Raw genomic sequence first — 17,399 nt, 5'->3', positions numbered from 1 at the left:
AAAGTTTGTAAAAGAGGTACAAGCCAGGAATGGTGGCACACACCTGAGATCCCAACACTGGAGGAGACTGAGGCAGGGGATCACAAGTTCAGGCTCAGCCTGGGTAAACCTGCAAGACCCTGTCTCATAATACAAAATAAGACGGGGCTGGAGATGTGGCTTGGTGGTAAGGTCCGGGGAATGCGGTAAGGAGAGGACACAAGATTTTACCCTGGGTGAAAACATTTATATGATCTCTAAAAGAAAGGGGCATTTTGGAATATATAAACAAATGTCTCAACCCATCTAGGCATTATGATTTCTTCTATAACCTATACCGTATTTTCATCCTGACTTTGGAGATGAAAAAACTACTAAAAACTGTAAGTTAAAGGCCAGGGATTTAGCTCAGTGCCATAAGCACCTGCCTGGCAAGCACTAGGTCGTGAGTTCAATCCCCGGTACCAAAAAAAAAAAACCAAAAAAATTGTAAGTTAACTGAGTCTTCACAGTCAAGCTGTTCCATTTACCTTATCTGAATACACATCTAGCTCTAACAGGATGTGCAAATATTCTTTAAATTCCTCAGCAGGTTATCAGTATTTTGTTTGCACCCGAGTTGGTCCAGGTTGAGTTTTCTTTTGTGCTACTAATATAAGTAAAACATCAAGAGCAAGCACACTGTATACAAAGAAGTAAAATAAAGAATACAAAATGTCTATGTCTAGTCCTGACCTAATGAGTTAAAACTATAGTTAGCAGGCATGGGCATGTGGCCCAGCAGTAGAGCACTTGCCTAGTATGCGCATGGACCTAGGTTCGATCCCCCTGTACAGAAAAGGAAAAACAAACTGCACATAGTATAGGCTAACCTTACCCACAGACAGCGGTCCAACAAGTGACCAGGCTGAAATGTAAAGTTCATCTGCCAAGTTACACAAGTAATCTGGGAAACAACAATCCAAGAGCATCATCTTTTCCTACATGAAGAATTTTTAAATATGTGCATATAAAAATTACAGAAGTAAAAATCTAAAGTACAAATCTAGCCATCAAGATAAGACTGATTAACGAGGGAATATGGCAAAGTGAGTATGATTCCCTGCTGCTGGATATGTACGCATGGCCAGACTGCTCCAAGACCTCCCCAGAGAGCCAGGCACAGTGGCACATGCCTGCGATCCTAGCTATTTGGGAGATTGAGGCAGGATCACAAGTTTGAGGCCAACCTGGGTAATTTAGCAACACCTGTCTAAAATTAAAATTTAAAAAGGCCTGGGGATATAACTCAGGAGTAAAGTGCTTGCATAACATGCACAAGGTCCTGGTTCAATCCTGAGTCTCACACACCCAGACACACCCCACCCCAAACAACCGACTCAGAGCATTCCTACAGATAAGTACTTTTCATGCTTCAAGGGACACCCCCTTTTTTGGACAAAAAGATACTTTTTTTTTTTTTTTTGTCTTTTTCTTTTTATCGGTACCGGGGATCGAACTCACGACTGCCTGCTTGCAAGACAGGCGCTTATGCCACTGAGCTAAATCCCCAGCCCCCAAAAAGATACTTTCAAAAGAGAAAAAAAAAGGTATTCTATATACAAGTTTTTACAATGAAAATTACAAGCTCTGGACTGGACTATGAAGTTTGTTTTAATCATATAATACACAGTGTACAGAGGATTTTAAGACACGACTTTTTAAACCACTAAGAAAGTCAGGAAAAATACATGACTTTGTTATGTGCCTAAGACTCAGAAACCTTGTTTAATACATATGTATTTAGTACTTTATATATATAAATTCATTTTCTAAGGTATACACATAGTTCAGGTAAAGAGGTAAAATGGATAAATTTGAACCAGGAGTTAGGAGACCTAAGTTCTAATCCACCAATTCATTATATGACATTGGGTTAATTAGTCAAACTTGATGGATTTTCATAATGTTATTTGTACAGTGAGGAAGTTAAAGCAGTTGGCTTTATAATTTTTTTTGCTATTTCTTCTGCTATCGTAAATATACACCATTTCATTACATAGCATAAGTTTGTAAGGCTAATGACATGTGTCCTTGGCAGGAAACTGAATTTAAACTAAACAGGTGTGAGTGGCTTTGATCTAGGGCTTGAGTTTCTTACCAGCAGAGATTATTCCAACAGAAAGACTCTGCACCTTAAAATGCTTCTGCCCAAGGCCACGCAGCAAGCAAACAGCAAAGCTGGGACTCAAACCAGGAGAGTCCAAAGCCTCTACTACATTGACTTCTAAAAAAGTCTTGGCCAAAACACTCTAGCCAACCAGAAAATAACTCCAAATTAATCTTGTGAACAAAAAAATTAAACCCTAACCCTAGGCCTAAAGGTGTATTATTTTTCATTTTATTGTTTATGAGACAGGGCCTTGCTATGTTACCCACCTAGCCTTGAACTACTGGGATCAAGTGACCCTTCTGCCATAGCCTCCTGAGTAGCTGGCAAGTGCCACTGTGACAAGCTAAAAATACACATTTCTTAAAGACAAGTGTCTGTTTCTGCTATAAGTAGCATTTCCTTTTAATAAAAGAAAAGAAAGTAGCAATAGTCACTGCGCCTGGAAGAGTCTTAAGGGCTGTACTATTATTCATTCTCGTGCCTTTAGCAGGTCAAATCACCCTGAGGTGGCATCTGGACCTCAAGAAACGGGGCTCTGAGAAGACAGCTCCTCCCAGTCTCTGTCACCATCTTCAACGTGCTCTGCAGTTCTTAAGTAGTGACTCAAGGTTCTGAGATGGGGCCCTGACATGGCGATTCTCCTCTGCTTAATACCAGGTCACTCTGATGACAGAACGACTGTGGCATTACTGACTGCCTGCCTGTGGCTGTACAGCATTTTAGGAAGTAGGATGGACAAGGCCATCTACATTCAAATCCACACACTAGAGTTACTTTCATCTCCTAAGGGCACAGTGACCCTTCTCCTATTTGTTCTCTGTCCATTTCCTTAAGACACAAGCTGCCTCTCAGAAAACCTCTCAGAGGACTTTCAAGCCTAAAGCGGCCATGTCAATAAGGTGCAGACAGCAAGGGTATCACACAAAGGGGACAACTAAGATCCAAAACATAAAGCCACCAAAGACACAGTCATCTAGGTAGGAATGGATTTTACAAAGTAAGTATTTCAATTGTTGGGCTGGGGAATTAGCTTAGCGGCTCAAGCGCTTGCCTGGTGAGCACAAGGTTGTGAGTTTGATCTCCAGGACCAAACAACAAAACAAAAAATGCTGTCCAATTATCCTTATTTCCCCTATAGAATAAACAAGCTTCTCTAAAACACAATGTCCTCCAATTCAAGACAGCACTACTCACACACTGCCTGATCCCCTAACTTAATTTTGGTTTCAAATCTGGGCTGGTATACCCTAAAAGCTTATAGAAATAGAAAGCTGTGCCCCCCATGTGCACTGTTGATCTACTCTGTATGCCATTCAGCAAGAGAAGAAAAAAAAGAGCATTAGAAAATTACCCTTCTTGGATCCGACCCTGGAAGAAGCACTGAAGAATTTCTTCACCGTGGTAACCTTGCGAGTTTTCTCATTGGTTTTCTTTTCTTCAAACTTGGAAAAAGTGAGCGACTGGGCCCCCTGGCTGCTCTGACTGCTGGCAAAAGCCTCTTCCTCCTCCCGCTGAAGGCTGAAATTCATGAGAGGATTATAAATGACTGAGATAGTACCCAAGTTTCCCTTGTTACTAAAGGCTATCACTGGGTTAATTCAGGAGGATCTAAAACTTATATGACTAGAGGCTACATGCACCAAATGGGCCTGAGGTCTCTGATGGAAGGCAACAGTATGTGTGCTCCTACAGCTTCAGGTGGGAACATCTCCACGGCTTGCGTGCTTCCAGAACTATGCTAGTTATGTGCAACAGTCTAGTCCAGTGGGGGCAAAACTGTAACACACATGCCGTAGCCAGCTGTTTAATATCACTGAAAGCTCTAAAAGGTTCACCATCATGGTCCTTTTCTCCAATAAGTTCAAGTTGAAATAGAGACATAAGCAAATAATTACTGTTTAATTCACATAGAAGGGAGCATAAATCAATCTCTTTGAGCGCACAGGACAGAACAACTTAACTTCTATAAGAGTCAGAGGTTTTTATAATGGTGACATCTGGGCTTAGGGGAGAAACAGAATCCTGTGAGTGAAAGGAGAAGAAAGCCCAAGTGTAAAAGTGTGTGCTCTGTCTCACAGCAAGCTCAGTGTGAGCAGAGAACTGCAGCATGGCACGTGGGGGCTGACACTGGGTACACAGGAAGGTGCCGGAGGGGAGGGGAAGGGGCCCCGGCTGTGAAGCCCACTATTATTCTGGAGTTCATTATTTGGCAAGAAACCAAGGGAGATTATAGACCCCAGAAGGTATCATTATCAGATCTGTGCCTCAGAAAAATAATGTAAGTAGCTGTGTGAACAACTGAGGACAGAGACACTCATGACAGAAATAACAATTAGGAGTATACTAAATGACAAAGTTTCAGCGATAAAATAAGGGCCTACAATACAGGAATAAAAACGATGAAATTCCTAAGACTTTTCTGAACTTTGAATAAACAGACCTTGCTCAGGGAATGCTAGGTGTTAAAGGGGCTAAAGGAGAGACTGCGAATGACTCCACAGCCTCTTTGCTAACTGGATACACAGTGAGACCATGAGCTGATGCACAAAGCTGGGAGGAGAATGTGGGGGGTGAATCACAGCCATCTGGGCAATGCTCAACACCATCTAGAGAACGAGGGCTTTCAAAGTGTGCAAAGGCAGACAGTGGCCGCAGCAGCTGAAGGCTGTGAGCAAAGCAGGCCCCGGGCACATGGCCAGCACTGACAAACACTCTGAGTGTGAGCCCCGAAATCCCTGTCCTCATGGGTGGTCCAGGTGACTCTGAGCCTTGTTCAAGTGTGAGACAAACTGCCAGATACCTGTACTGCAAACATCAGCTAATACAAATAAAAATTTACAGAAGTGTAATTTATGTTTTCTAAACTTCAAAAAGTGAGAAATACTGCTATAGGAAATCACAAGCAGGGCCATGATTGGAAGCAGTTAAGAAGCAGAAACTAACACAAGCAGAGATGCTGTCCATTGTAGGGTGGAACAGGAGCACACCTTTTCCTGAGTCAGAAGCTAACAGAGATGTGGGAAGGGGCAGAGCTGAGGGGACTCAAGCCCCATGGCCTCCACCTTCTCTGTGAAACTTTATCAGCTGAAAGTGTCAGGAGCCCAGGGAGCCCAAGAAAACTGTTGATGCTCTATGTGTTTTCTCTTTATCAACCAGTCACCAGAGCAGGGAGCGAGCTTTGTAATTCTGAGTTCAACACAGATGCCAGCATTTCAGTCACACAACAAACACTGGTTGATGACATATAAAAAACCAGGAGAAGCTGTCCAGCAGATTTGACCTTCTAAAGAAACAGCTTTACAGTTTTAAGGGTGCTCAGCAAAGGAGTAACAGTCCCCATGTGCACCAGCTGCTCCATCTTTCAACTGTATCATAATCCTAGTTCTAGATAATACAAACTACCTTTGACTAACAAATCCCATTTTGAAGAAAGTTAGTTTTACAGTGAAAGAAAATGGATAGTTTTCTACTACTCTGTTTTATCGCTATGCTATTAGCCATTCCGGATGCAAGAGCAAGGGGAATAATGCTGCAGAGCTCTGTGCCCAGCCTGAGCTAGGTACATCACATATAGTACCTCATTACTCTCCATCAGGAAGCATGCCATCACCCCTTTCTACCCAAGGGCCTCACTGTCTAAATGAAAGAACCCGTGGTAGTGCACACCTGCAATCCCAGCACTCAGGAAGCTGAGGCAAGAGGATCACACAAGCTTGAGGCCAGCCTAGTCTCAAAGTGAGTTTAAGGCCAGTCTGAACTACATATAGCAAGGCTCTGTCTTTAAAAAGCAAACAAAGAAAGAAAGAAAAAAGAGAAGAAAGAACAAATGAAGACTGTTACAATACTGCTACACCACTCCTAGGCAAGTCCTTTTACCGCTCTGCCAGCTCCCAATCTTCCTGAATCTGCTTTTGCCTGGCTTTGTGGTATTCCTCCCTCCAGCACTTGGAGCAGAAGCCCTGCCAAGCAGGGTTGCCGTAGTAACCACATCCTTTCTTGCACAGGAGCTCCGACTGATCCACATGAATTCCTCGGCGTTCAGATTTAAGGCTCATCTTCTTCCTGCTAACCAAGGGACAAACAAGAACATGTGAAAATGAATTCCCTGTCACCCTACTAAAGTCACAGCAAGTGTGAACAAAAATATGCCTGATTCATGAGGGTCAAGCTGTAAAGAAGACAGGAAGTCAGGAAGGACAGAGGGAAAAGTTAATGAATGCCACAAATTCCCAATATAGTCCTATTAATAAAAATTTTGTTTATTCCCTACTCAAAATATAAAGAACTCCGTGAGAGGACTAATACTGGATTAAAGACCTAAACATACAACCAAAAACTGCAGATATCATAAAAGAAACCACAGTGGGGAAGTTTCCTGATGTTAGATCTGGTACTGACTTCTTAGAAAGCACACAGACAAATGGGGCTTCATCAAACTTTAAAAAAAACTTCTACACAGCAAAGGAAACATTCAACAGAGTGAAAAGGGAAAAAGAAGAAAATACTTGCAAACCATCTATCTGAAAAAGAGTTAATCTCCAGTATATATAAGGAATTTCTACATCTTGGCAACAATAAAAAAAAATCAGACAAAGGACTTGAATAGACAAGTCTCCAAAGAAGACACAGAAATGGCCAACAAACTGGGCATGGTGGCACATGTCTGTAATCCCAGCACTCAGGAAGCTGAAGCAAGAGGACTGCCGTGAGGTCAAGGTCAGCCTGGGACACACAGTGAGTTCAAGACCAGTCTGAACTACACAGCAAGGTTCTGTCTCATAAAAACAAATAAACAGAAAGAAATGGTAAGAAACATGAAAAGACATCAAAAGACTAAGCATCAGGGAGGTGCAAATCAGAATCACAATGAACTATCCCTTCACATCTATGTTAGGATGGCCATTTTCAAAAGAACCCTGGGAAAAATATGTTTTGATGAACATGTAGAGAAACTAGAACCTTCTGTAATATCTGAGGGATTGCAGTGTTCTAGCCACTACATAAAACAGTATGGCCATTCCTCAAAAAAAAGTCAAAATAAGGCCAAGTTCAGAGATGCACACCTGCAGTCCCAGCTACTTGGCAGGTTGAGACAGGGGGATCACTTGAGCCCCGTGAGGCAGGGGGATCACTTGAGTCCTGAAGTTCAAGACTAGTCTGGGCAAAATAGTGAAATACTATCTCTCTTTGAAAAAAAAAAATTAAGAACGCAATTACCATGTAACTTGGCAATCCCACTTCTGGTTATGTATGCAAAACAACTAAAAAAAAAAGATCTCACAGAAATCATGTTCACTGCAACAACAGAAATCACGTTCACTGCAACGTTATTCACAATAATCAGAGGTAGAAGTGAGTGAATGGAGCATAAATAGTGCCATATACATGTATATATACCTATATATGTAAATATTATTTAGGAAAAAACCCCGGTCACATGCTATAAGGTAGATGAACCCTGAGGACATTATGCTAAATGAAATGAGAAAGTTGCAAAACACAGCTACATGTGACTCCCCTTACAGTGGCAAAACTCTCAGTGACAGAAGGGAGCAGAGGCAGCAGGGGCAGGGCAGGGAAGGCATAGAACAGCAGCGGTTTGGCGCAGGCAGAGGGTCAGGCTCACCACGTGGAGCAGCGTCAGGGCCCCGCTGCGCTGCTGGTGTACAAGCTAACAGAGAACAGTGGGGTAAGAAAGTAAGTTCTGCGTTCTTTACAAGAAAAAGTGCACTCCAATTTTATTTAAAGAATAAACTAACATCTTTCTTAGCTGCTATTAAACTAAAGGTCTACATTTTTGTCCCAAGGGACAAAATACACTCCCCTCTTATTATGCTAATAGGTGTATCCAGCTGGCAGGCAGTCCGTGAGCTGCAGTGGGGTCCTGGGCAGGGGTAACACGGCCCCAGAACGTTGTAGAATTGTAATAGTATCATGTAACTTTTAGACATATTTTCAGTACCCCACCATGCAGGACTCCAGTAGACTGGGTGGACAAACACAAAAATCTACGCAGCAGGGGATGCAGGGCTAAGTCCACTTCCAGCAAGGGCCATACAGAGAGCACGTCATCACCAGCAATGGTACTTCACCCCATCATGAGTGTATGTGTGTGTATGTGTGCCTGGGAAGACAGCCATTTGTTATTAAGCAGATGTGTAAGTTTTCTTGCATAATTATTGTGACTGTGTTTTCATAAAATAACTGAATAAATTATTTTTTAGCAGCTATAGTATAAGAAGTACAAAAAAATGTATCACCTTTGTAGGCTCAGGGCTTTATAATTACATATACAAGACTGCCAATAGTAGGAAAATAAATGGTTGTGTGTTGCCGTCATTTAACTCAAAGAAAAATGTGATCATGTCTCTTTACTAGATGGTTTTTCGTTTTGGTACTGGAGATTGAGCTTTGCAATGAGTTACATCCTCAGCTTTAAAAAAATAAAATAAAATAAATTTTGATACAAGGTCACTAAATTGCCCAAACTGGGTCCAAATTTGTAATTCCTGTCTCAACTTTCCAGAGTGCACTTTTTTTTTTTTTTACAAAAATTGTATTTTAAAAATGTTATTAGCACATTTTGGATATACATGTAACACTCATCATAGAGACTTGTACCACACATCTTGCTGCTTTTTTCCCCATTTCTCTCCCACCCTTCAACTCCTCTTCCCCTCCTTATTTATAAAAGCTGTTTCTATTTTTCCTTCTATTCTTTTTTTTTTGTCCCTTCTCCCCTACTTTGTTCTCCTTTCCCATTTGAACAGTTTCATTCCATTTCCTAATATTTATTATACATTTTGATCCTTATTTACACTTTTGGTTTCTCACACCAGAGAAACAATACAGTATTTAAATATGTATGTTCCATTTATTTCATTTAACAAGGCCCATTCTTTTAGCTAGAAATGTCTCACATTTTCAGTACACTTCTTCAAGACTTCCCAGAGAAGACGACTGCTCTCTTCACAATCACACCTTATCTGTGGCATCACTTTAAGCACTATGTAAAATTTTTTGTTTGTTTGAGATAAGGTCTACATAGCCCAACCTGGCCTCAAACTCAGGGTGATCCTCCTGCCTCAGCTTCCCAAATGCTGCGGTTACAAGTGTGCACCACTATACCTGGCCTTCTGAACAACTATTTTCAATTATGTAGCACACAGAGCAAAATTAGATCAAAAATTTCTGACAAGCACATTGAGGATTCACTGAGAACTGTAACTGCTTCTGTCAAACCAAACATTACTGCATTGGTTTCACAGAAGCAAGGCCAAATACTCCACTAGTTATATTGATGCTGTCCTATTTATTGTTATAATAAAAATATATTTGTTTGTGTTTTTGAGACAGGGTCTCACTCTGCAAAGTTCATGTTGGCCTTGAACTCACAACGATCCTCCTGCCTCAGCCTCCCAAGTGCTGAAATTACAGGCATGCACCACTGCAACTGGCTGGGCCTACTTTTAGTTTTTATTAATAAGTTTACAATACATAACTACATTTAGCCTGGGGAGCTGGTTTATAGGTATGTCATATCTTGATCATTTTTGCTCCTTCCTTTCTGCCACCATTTATTTTCAGTAACTCTTATCCATAAATGTTTTCAGTTTGGCTGAGCCTGGTTCGTCACTTAGCGTGAGCAACATCAGGGTAAAGCCCTGAATCATCCACCTGTCAGGCTCCAAGGCGGTCTAATCCAGTACACAGTTTAACTTTATTCAAATCTGCTTTTTGGAAAAATCAACAGGTATGAGGATAAAGATGGGAACAAAGGAAGAGTACAAGGAACACCCAGGCTGTGAGGAAGTAAGAGAAGCCAACAGCACAAACCAGCCACATTGCAGGACCAAGACTGCACCTCCTCAAGAAAATATTTTTAAAAAGATTTGTTACTTATTTGCATCCACTGCATTCTCTGTTTTATATCCACTCAGTGCACCCCAGGGGCACCAAAAGGCCAGGCACTGGTACTCTTTAAGTATTCTTAGCACCACACATTTTTCAAAAGGGTTTTGCTTCAATGCTGTGAAAGTGAACACTTTCTCTTGCCTGAAGTAATTTAATATTCACCAGAAAGCGAGTATAATTAAAGCACCAGCATAACTGTTAAAGCCTTTAGCAATCTAGGACAAAGTAACAGAACTGCCCATCTGCTACCCTTCACCAAATACCCAATATTATACCAGGTATTTAATAAGGATCATCGATTCTCACAAAAGCCAAGTCGAAGTTAGGAGAAAACTGAGGTTCAGGAAATTTTCAGAAGCATATAAACCTTACTGGAACCAAGCAACAGGAAGGGATTTGAAACCAGGTAAGATTCCCAAACTCAAAGTACACTGTGAGCCTGCCAGTCCAAACTCACATTCCTATACACAGATTTCAATCACATCATCTTTTCCTAAACAAAGTAGGCACGATTCAGTCTTTTTTTTTTTTTCCTGTTTTTTGTTTTGTTTTTTGAGACAAGGTCTCAAGGCCTGTACCTGTAATTCAGGCTGGCCTTGAATTCACTTATGTAGCCCAGGCTGGCCTCGAATTCATAGTGATGCTCCTGCCTCAGCCTCCTGAGTGCTGGGATTACACACATTTCCTTCTGCTTCCTCCATCTGCCTTCTTCTTACATGAAAAGCACCTAACTTGAAAAGCTGCCTAACCCCCACCCATGGAACTGGGAATGGCCCCCTGTGGGCTCTGTACCACCCACAGAGACAGGCCAGTCTGTAACTTGGCCTTCACTTGGACACAGCTTGAGCTTCCTTTCAAGATCTGGCACCAACCTAAGAGCCTGCAGATGACTATCAAGTTAGAATGTCATTGGGTAATAAGGAGAAAGCAATAAAAATATGTCTTAATTATAAAACCAGAGAGATTTATTTACAAGTCAGCAAAACAATCTAGTTGTGCTGCAAAGCTATTTCCTGAGTTTTCTTGGGGGGTTAAATGTAACAAGGCAGGCTTCACCTTTGGCAATCAGTGGATCTTAACAGTGCTGTGAGGGTGATTCACTTTATCAACCCCTGTATCTTTTTCTTGCTGCTCCCATGTAACGGGTGTTAAGAGTGGTAAGAACCACTTAAACCTTGAAAGTAGGGGAAGAAGTCCTTTTCCTCCACTGATGCATAAGAAAAGATAAAACTGATTTCAGCTGGGCGTGGTGGCTCACACCTGTAATCCCAGCACTCGGGAGGCTGAGGCAGGAGGATCGTTGGGAGTTTGAGACCAGCCTGGGCTACAAAGTGAGCACACGGCCAGCCTGAACTGCACAGCAAGACCCGGTCTCAAAAAGACCAAAAAAGAAAAAAATTGATTTCAACAGAGAAGAAAAAATACTTGCAGAAAACCTTCTTGTGTCAGGGACCTACAAAATAGAAAACCATCTACTCACCCAGCTGTGGGGGACATGCCTCCTAGCTACTGAAGACACTAAGGCAAGCAGAGAGCTAATTTGAGACTAGCCTGGTAACTTAGCCTCCACCTCAAACATAAAATGAAAAGGGCTGAGGATGCAGCTCAGGGGCAGAGCACTTGCCTCGTATGAGCGAGTCCCTGGGTTCAAATCTCAATGCTGTCCCCCCAAATCCTGTACTTATCAACACTAAAGAATTAGCATCCCCATTTGGAAGCTGGAGAAACAGAAGGAATCCTCACTTTGAGCTAAAACCTGCCATACTATCTTAACAAGCAGCAGTGTCAGTCTTCTTCTCCACTGTATCACATTAAATTATGTGTTTCATCCACAAATGTTTCATCCACACTGACATCACATGGTCTTCATTCTTCTTCTCATAAACAAATGACCAAACGAACCAAAGAAAGGTGGCACTTGATGTCATACATTTAAGAAACTCAAATGTAGTGACAAAATGAACCCTACATCATGGGGACTCTATCATTTGTTCAGCATGAATGTTTACTAAGTGTCAACTGCGTGTCAGGACTGAGCTAGATGACACTGGCCATGCACCTGACAGAACACATCCTGGGCCTCACAGAACTCAAAACAGAGCACTAACACGAGCATTCAACTCAAGTGACACCCCCAGCCCAGATCCACTCTACACATAAAACCTGAGACAGATGCTGTGGTTTGGCTCTTGAATGTTCCCTAAATTCCCACACAGCTTCATCCCAGCCTGGGCATCAGTGGGAAGTGGTAGATTCACCAGGAGGTGGAACTCAGTAGGAAGCAGTCAAGTCACTGGGGATCACTGAATGGGATGTGGGGAACCTGGTCCTTCCTCTTCCTGCTGTTTCCAGCACCATGAATAAACAGCACTCCTTCACCATTCCAGCCATGATCCCCTGCCTTGCCTTAGGCTAGCTAACCATGGACTGAAACCTCTGAAACAGTAGCCAAAATAAGCTTCTCCTGAGCCACTTACCTCAGGTCTTGTCACAGTGATAGAAAGCTATCACAACAGAAGATGCCTTCCAGCATGATAAAGTGACGACAAGAAGTCCATTTCTCCAAAAGCAATGGTTAAAACTGACAAAAGGTCTATGCTCTGCAAATAGATCTGTATGTGCACTCTACCCATAGGCCCTTTGCGTATTTTTTTTCCTGTGTACACATGAGCTCTGCTGGGCAGAGCTGGCTGGAGATGTTTGTGTACAATCTCAGTCTGCACAAAAGACAATGTTTATATCAATCTGGCTGAACATAAAGGTGCGTGGCATATCAGACATCCCTGCAGTGAGTCTTCAATGTCCTGCAAGGTGTTATGGCGCATGGTGAAAACAGCAATGCAGTGGGGATCTGGGATGGCTACTGTTCACAGGGAATAAAACATCAGGAGACGGCCAGAACATTGATATTCATTGATCACATTTACATTGAGGGAAATGGTGAGAGGATTATCAGATGACTCCGAGGGCAGCAGTGATCTTAAACTAATAAGATCTTATGTTGATAAGGTCAGTAGGGAAAGATGGCAGGTTACTAAGAGGTTCCTCCTTTCCCCCAGGTGAAACAATTATTATTATTATTATTATTATTATTATTATTATTATTATTACTACTGTGTTCTCAAGGACCCAGGATGTTGGCAGCTGACATAATCTTGCCCTGGAGCATCACCGTACCACGGGACTGCTGAGGCCTCAGCTGTGACTGGAGGCGCATGGAGTTATGTTCCTGCAAATCACAGCCGACTTCCATGGCAAGGTACTAGGCCTGGGACAAGCCCTAATCACAATTTAATTATGACATATTTTTCCCAAAAAATTATATAGAATGACCCACAACAGTGGCAAAGACGGGGTGACCCCTAGAAAGGAGTTAGGCCTAAAACAAAAATGAAACACAGCCATCAGTGGCTAGAGAGACACGGAAGGTGTCCTCCTACCTCAGTCTCCTAGCATGCTAGGATTACAGGCATACGCCATCATACTTCAAATTTATTCCAGCCATAAAGCCTGAAGAGCACTATTTTCAAGGACTTCGAAAGCAAACAGAACCGTGGAAGAAGACCAGAACCCACTACTACGGAACACTCAGTGACATGACCAGTGTCCTCCTCTAGTGTCACCAGGCCATACAGAAATGGGAACAGGGCACAGAAGGAGCTCCTCTAGTTGTGGCCCAAGATAAGAGAAAGGGAACTCTTGATATGCAGCAAGAATGTGTTGATGTCACAATCTGATTGCCTTATCCCCTTTCTGGGCCCAGAGTCAGACAATGGCTGGAATAAGAGACTGCAGAAGCCCAACTCTGGCTTCTCTGCATCCTCTGTCATCCCACCGATTGGCCTAGAGGTGCAGACTGTGTGGAAGTACATGGCAGGGTGCACAGCTATATCCAGTGTCCAGAGAGAGGAAAGAAAAGCTCCCCACTCCCACCTCACAAAGGGAACAAAAAATACAGAAGAAATTGCAAGACAGAAACTCAAGATACTAAGTTCTACTCCCAGGTGTGGTGGTGAATACCTGTAATCTGGCATGCTGGGAGGCTGAGGTAGGAGGATCACAAATTCAATTCCTTCCTGGGCAACTGAGTAACCCTGTGTCTCAAAGCGGGCAGGGAGACTGAGAATGTAGCTCAATGTGAAGGCCCTGGGTTCAATCCCCAACAGTCACCCCCACCACACATACACAAGTAATTTTTGAGCTCATTCCTAGGCTGTGCATGCATGAGTCTGATGCTACTCGGTACCAAAGATGTCAAATTCAGAGGTCTCTGAAACAGTGCACACATTAAGCAGATAGAAACAGTTCTAAGGCTTTGAATAATGAACTGACACTGCAACAGCAACCCACAGGACTTACACCCGAACTTGGTAACAAAACAAAAATATTTTGCTCTGTGAATGACACTTAAGAAAAATGAAAAGACAAAGTACAGAATGGGAGAAAACACTTGAAAGTCACATGCTTGACAAAGAACTTACATATCTTGAACACACTAAAAAACTCTCTAAGACTTGGCTGGAAGAAAACCACCAAATAAAAAAAAAAAAACTAGCAAAAAGCCAGAGGTAGTAGTGTGCACCTATAATCCTAGCACTCTGGAAGGCTGATGCAGGAGGATCAAGTTTGAGCCCAGCCTAGGCAATTTAGCAACACTTTGTCTCAAAATAAAAAGGGGTGTGAGCATACAGCTCAGTGCAAAGGCCCTAGGTTCAATCTCCAATACCACAAACAAACAAAAACAAAACAAACAAAGAAACCAGACCTGAAGAGACACATCACCAAGGAAATGTGCTTGTTAGTCCAGAAGTCTGCTACAAACTATCTTTCAAGAGGCTTTGCATATCAAACAGTGCAAAGAGAGTATCTCCTGCCAGAACAGAAGACCAATCTGTGCACTGGGCAGGACACAGCAAACAACTATGCTCCAGGCCTGTATCAAAGGTCTGGCAGGGTTTCTTTTGCCTCTCATGAGATTTTGGTTCTCTAAGCTTGGGTTCTTCATCTGTCACCGTCCTGGTGGGACCTGTGAGGCAAAGGCAGCTTGCATGAACCAGAACCTTGTTCTGCTGATGTCCTCAGAATGATTCAGTCCTTTCTCTCTGACTCTGAAGAAGGCCCATGTCTTCTGCCAGCATCTCTGACACTGTGGCCAACTAACTTGGTACTTGTTAAGTAGAATAAAAATGCTAGGCCTTCACTGTTCTTGACAACATGGGTGGCGGTTAAGCATGAGAAAAACTGTTCAACATCGTTAGTCATTAGAGAAGTGCAAACGAAGGCCATCACGTGGGCTGCAGACTGAGCTCAGAGCACAGCGCTCACCTGCTGTGCACGGGGCCCCACCCTGTACCCTGCTGGATCAGCACTCAGGCCTTGCGGTGACAGTACCAAGTGAGGCAGAACACAGCGCACCTGCAACTCTCCCACACTCTTGGTGCAGCATGAAACAGTTCAGCCACGAGGGAAAGAGTTTGATAGTTCCTTCAAAGATTAAACATGCACGTACCACATGACCAAGCAACGCCACTGCTGGGTACTGCCTCTACAGAAATAAAGATTGATGGTACTTAAAACTCTGTGCACATGTTTATAGTTGCTTTATTCATGAACTCCAAGAAAACAGAAACCAAAATATCCTCTGATGGATAAACTTACATTCACACAATGGATTGCTACTCAAAAGAAAGTATCAACAAGACCAACAACTCAGAGCTCTCCAGTGAGTAAAGCAGCCAACATCTTACTCTTTGGGCTGCTATCAGAGAACACCATAAACTGTGGAGCTGGTTTATAAACTACAGAAATTAAGTTTCCCACAGCAGAAGCTGGATAAGATGCTGGTGGCTTTGGTGTCTGGTGGGACTTGCTTCCTGGTTCACTGAAGGTGTCTTCTTATGATGTGTCCCTAGTGGTGACAGGAGGAGACTAGTCTTTTTTCTTAGTGTACCATCCTCTCAGTGAGGACTCCAGCCCTAAACTTAATTACCTCTCAGAGGCCCCCTCATTCTGACATCTAGTATCATTACCACCTTGGAGGTGAGGAATCCACCATGCTTCGGGAGAGGTACTTTCAAACCACAGCGGCCAGCTGGAAACACCCCCAATTAGGAACTCAGAGTGGAGGATGGTATTAGTATAAAGGAATAATACAAGAAAGTTGTTCTTTTTGATAATGGAACTGGTTTGTACATAATCATGGAGGTGTATGCATAAATTTATGTTTTAAGATTCATAGACTATAGACTCCCCCTAAAATTAATTTTACAGTATGACTTTAAAAAAAAAATCTTGGCAGGCAATTTCTGGGCTGGACTGAGATGTACAAAAGAGGAGAGAGAAATACTAATCAACAGACAACTACTTCGAGAGCCAACACTGTGAGGCTGGGAAGGGGTGGAGGAAGATCCACTCTGCAGGTAGGATCTGAAGAGTTATAATGAGATATGGCAGAAAGACATCTAATTAGGAAGAACGACAAAGTTCACACAATACTCTGTACTGCTCTACAAGATCAGGGCCCTTCAAGGGCAGGATTCAGGACTAGCACACAAGGCATTTATAAATAGCATAGGTTGAAGTTTAAAGAGTCCTAGCATATTAAACTGAAGAAACTTAAAGGTCATCTAGTTTGCCCTGTTGTAACACAGGTGAGGACACTGAGCCTGGGAAGCTATGATTTGCACATCCAAAAGAACAGTAAGTGGCTGGGCCATTATTAAAGCCTGTACTTATTACCCCAAATCCTGGGCTGCATGAAACTATTCAGAATCTGACCAAGCTCTCTTCCCATTACCACTTGTGGCCCCTTTCTTCCCTTCCAACAGGAATGGGCATGAAGAAATATGTTTTTCCTGTGTCTGTTCAGTCCATTAAAACAAGTGGACTATAAATATCATAGCACAAATCTATGTGACTAAAATGGACATATTTGGGGAGTCTACCTAGCACACGTGCAAGCCATATCTTTTCATCATCAGGAAACTGTCCCTCTAAACCACAAACGCAGGCTGCCAGCAGCTACACCTGGATATGGCAGCCGCCTGCTACTTCACACACAGCCGTCCCTGCAGCTCAGTCTCTGCCGGGAAGTTTCAGAAAAGGGATGAGGCTGGGGCTGTTCTGACTGCTGGAAGAGCTGTGTAGTGACCACCTTCCATCAAGTGGCCTGAGAAACAGGACAGTCAGTCTGAGGAGTGAGACACACATATCCAAAGGCAGAGAAAGTGGCAGAAGAAAAGTGCTCTGCAGGTCCTGAGCAATCAATCTACTTCCAGTTCCTGCTACCAAGGTTTAGCTGCACACTACCCTCAGATTCTGAAACGCACCTCCTGATCCCTCCTGTTTCCTTTTT

The 17,399-nt window shown here is 42.8% G+C and overlaps 1 protein-coding gene across 9 annotated transcripts in view; it reads right to left on the bottom strand.

The window, feature by feature from the left end:
- LOC100733670 (BTB/POZ domain-containing protein KCTD7) overlaps positions 1-17,399 on the bottom strand; it is a 96,441-nt gene that overhangs the window by 34,798 nt on the left and 44,244 nt on the right. For 6 of the 9 annotated variants that reach the window (XM_063234459.1, XM_063234461.1, XM_063234460.1 and 3 more), the window contains 2 exons: positions 6,008-6,196; positions 3,483-3,649 (listed from right to left, as the gene is read on the bottom strand). In XM_063234459.1, coding sequence (XP_063090529.1) covers positions 3,483-3,649; positions 6,008-6,196 — 356 coding nt within the window. Of the gene's footprint in view, positions 1-3,482; positions 3,650-6,007; positions 6,197-17,399 lie in introns of those variants that run through there. The other 3 variants (XM_005001944.4, XM_013148261.3, XM_013148262.2) reach the window with 2 other exon arrangements.

The sequence above is a fragment of the Cavia porcellus genome, unplaced genomic scaffold (genome assembly GCF_034190915.1).
Source record: "Cavia porcellus strain 051 isolate PalLab524CR breed Dunkin Hartley unplaced genomic scaffold, mCavPor4.1 scaffold_23, whole genome shotgun sequence".
Lineage (NCBI taxonomy): Eukaryota > Metazoa > Chordata > Mammalia > Rodentia > Caviidae > Cavia > Cavia porcellus.
Note: the sequence above shows the minus strand (reverse complement) of the source record. Positions and strands in the feature narration are given on the sequence as shown.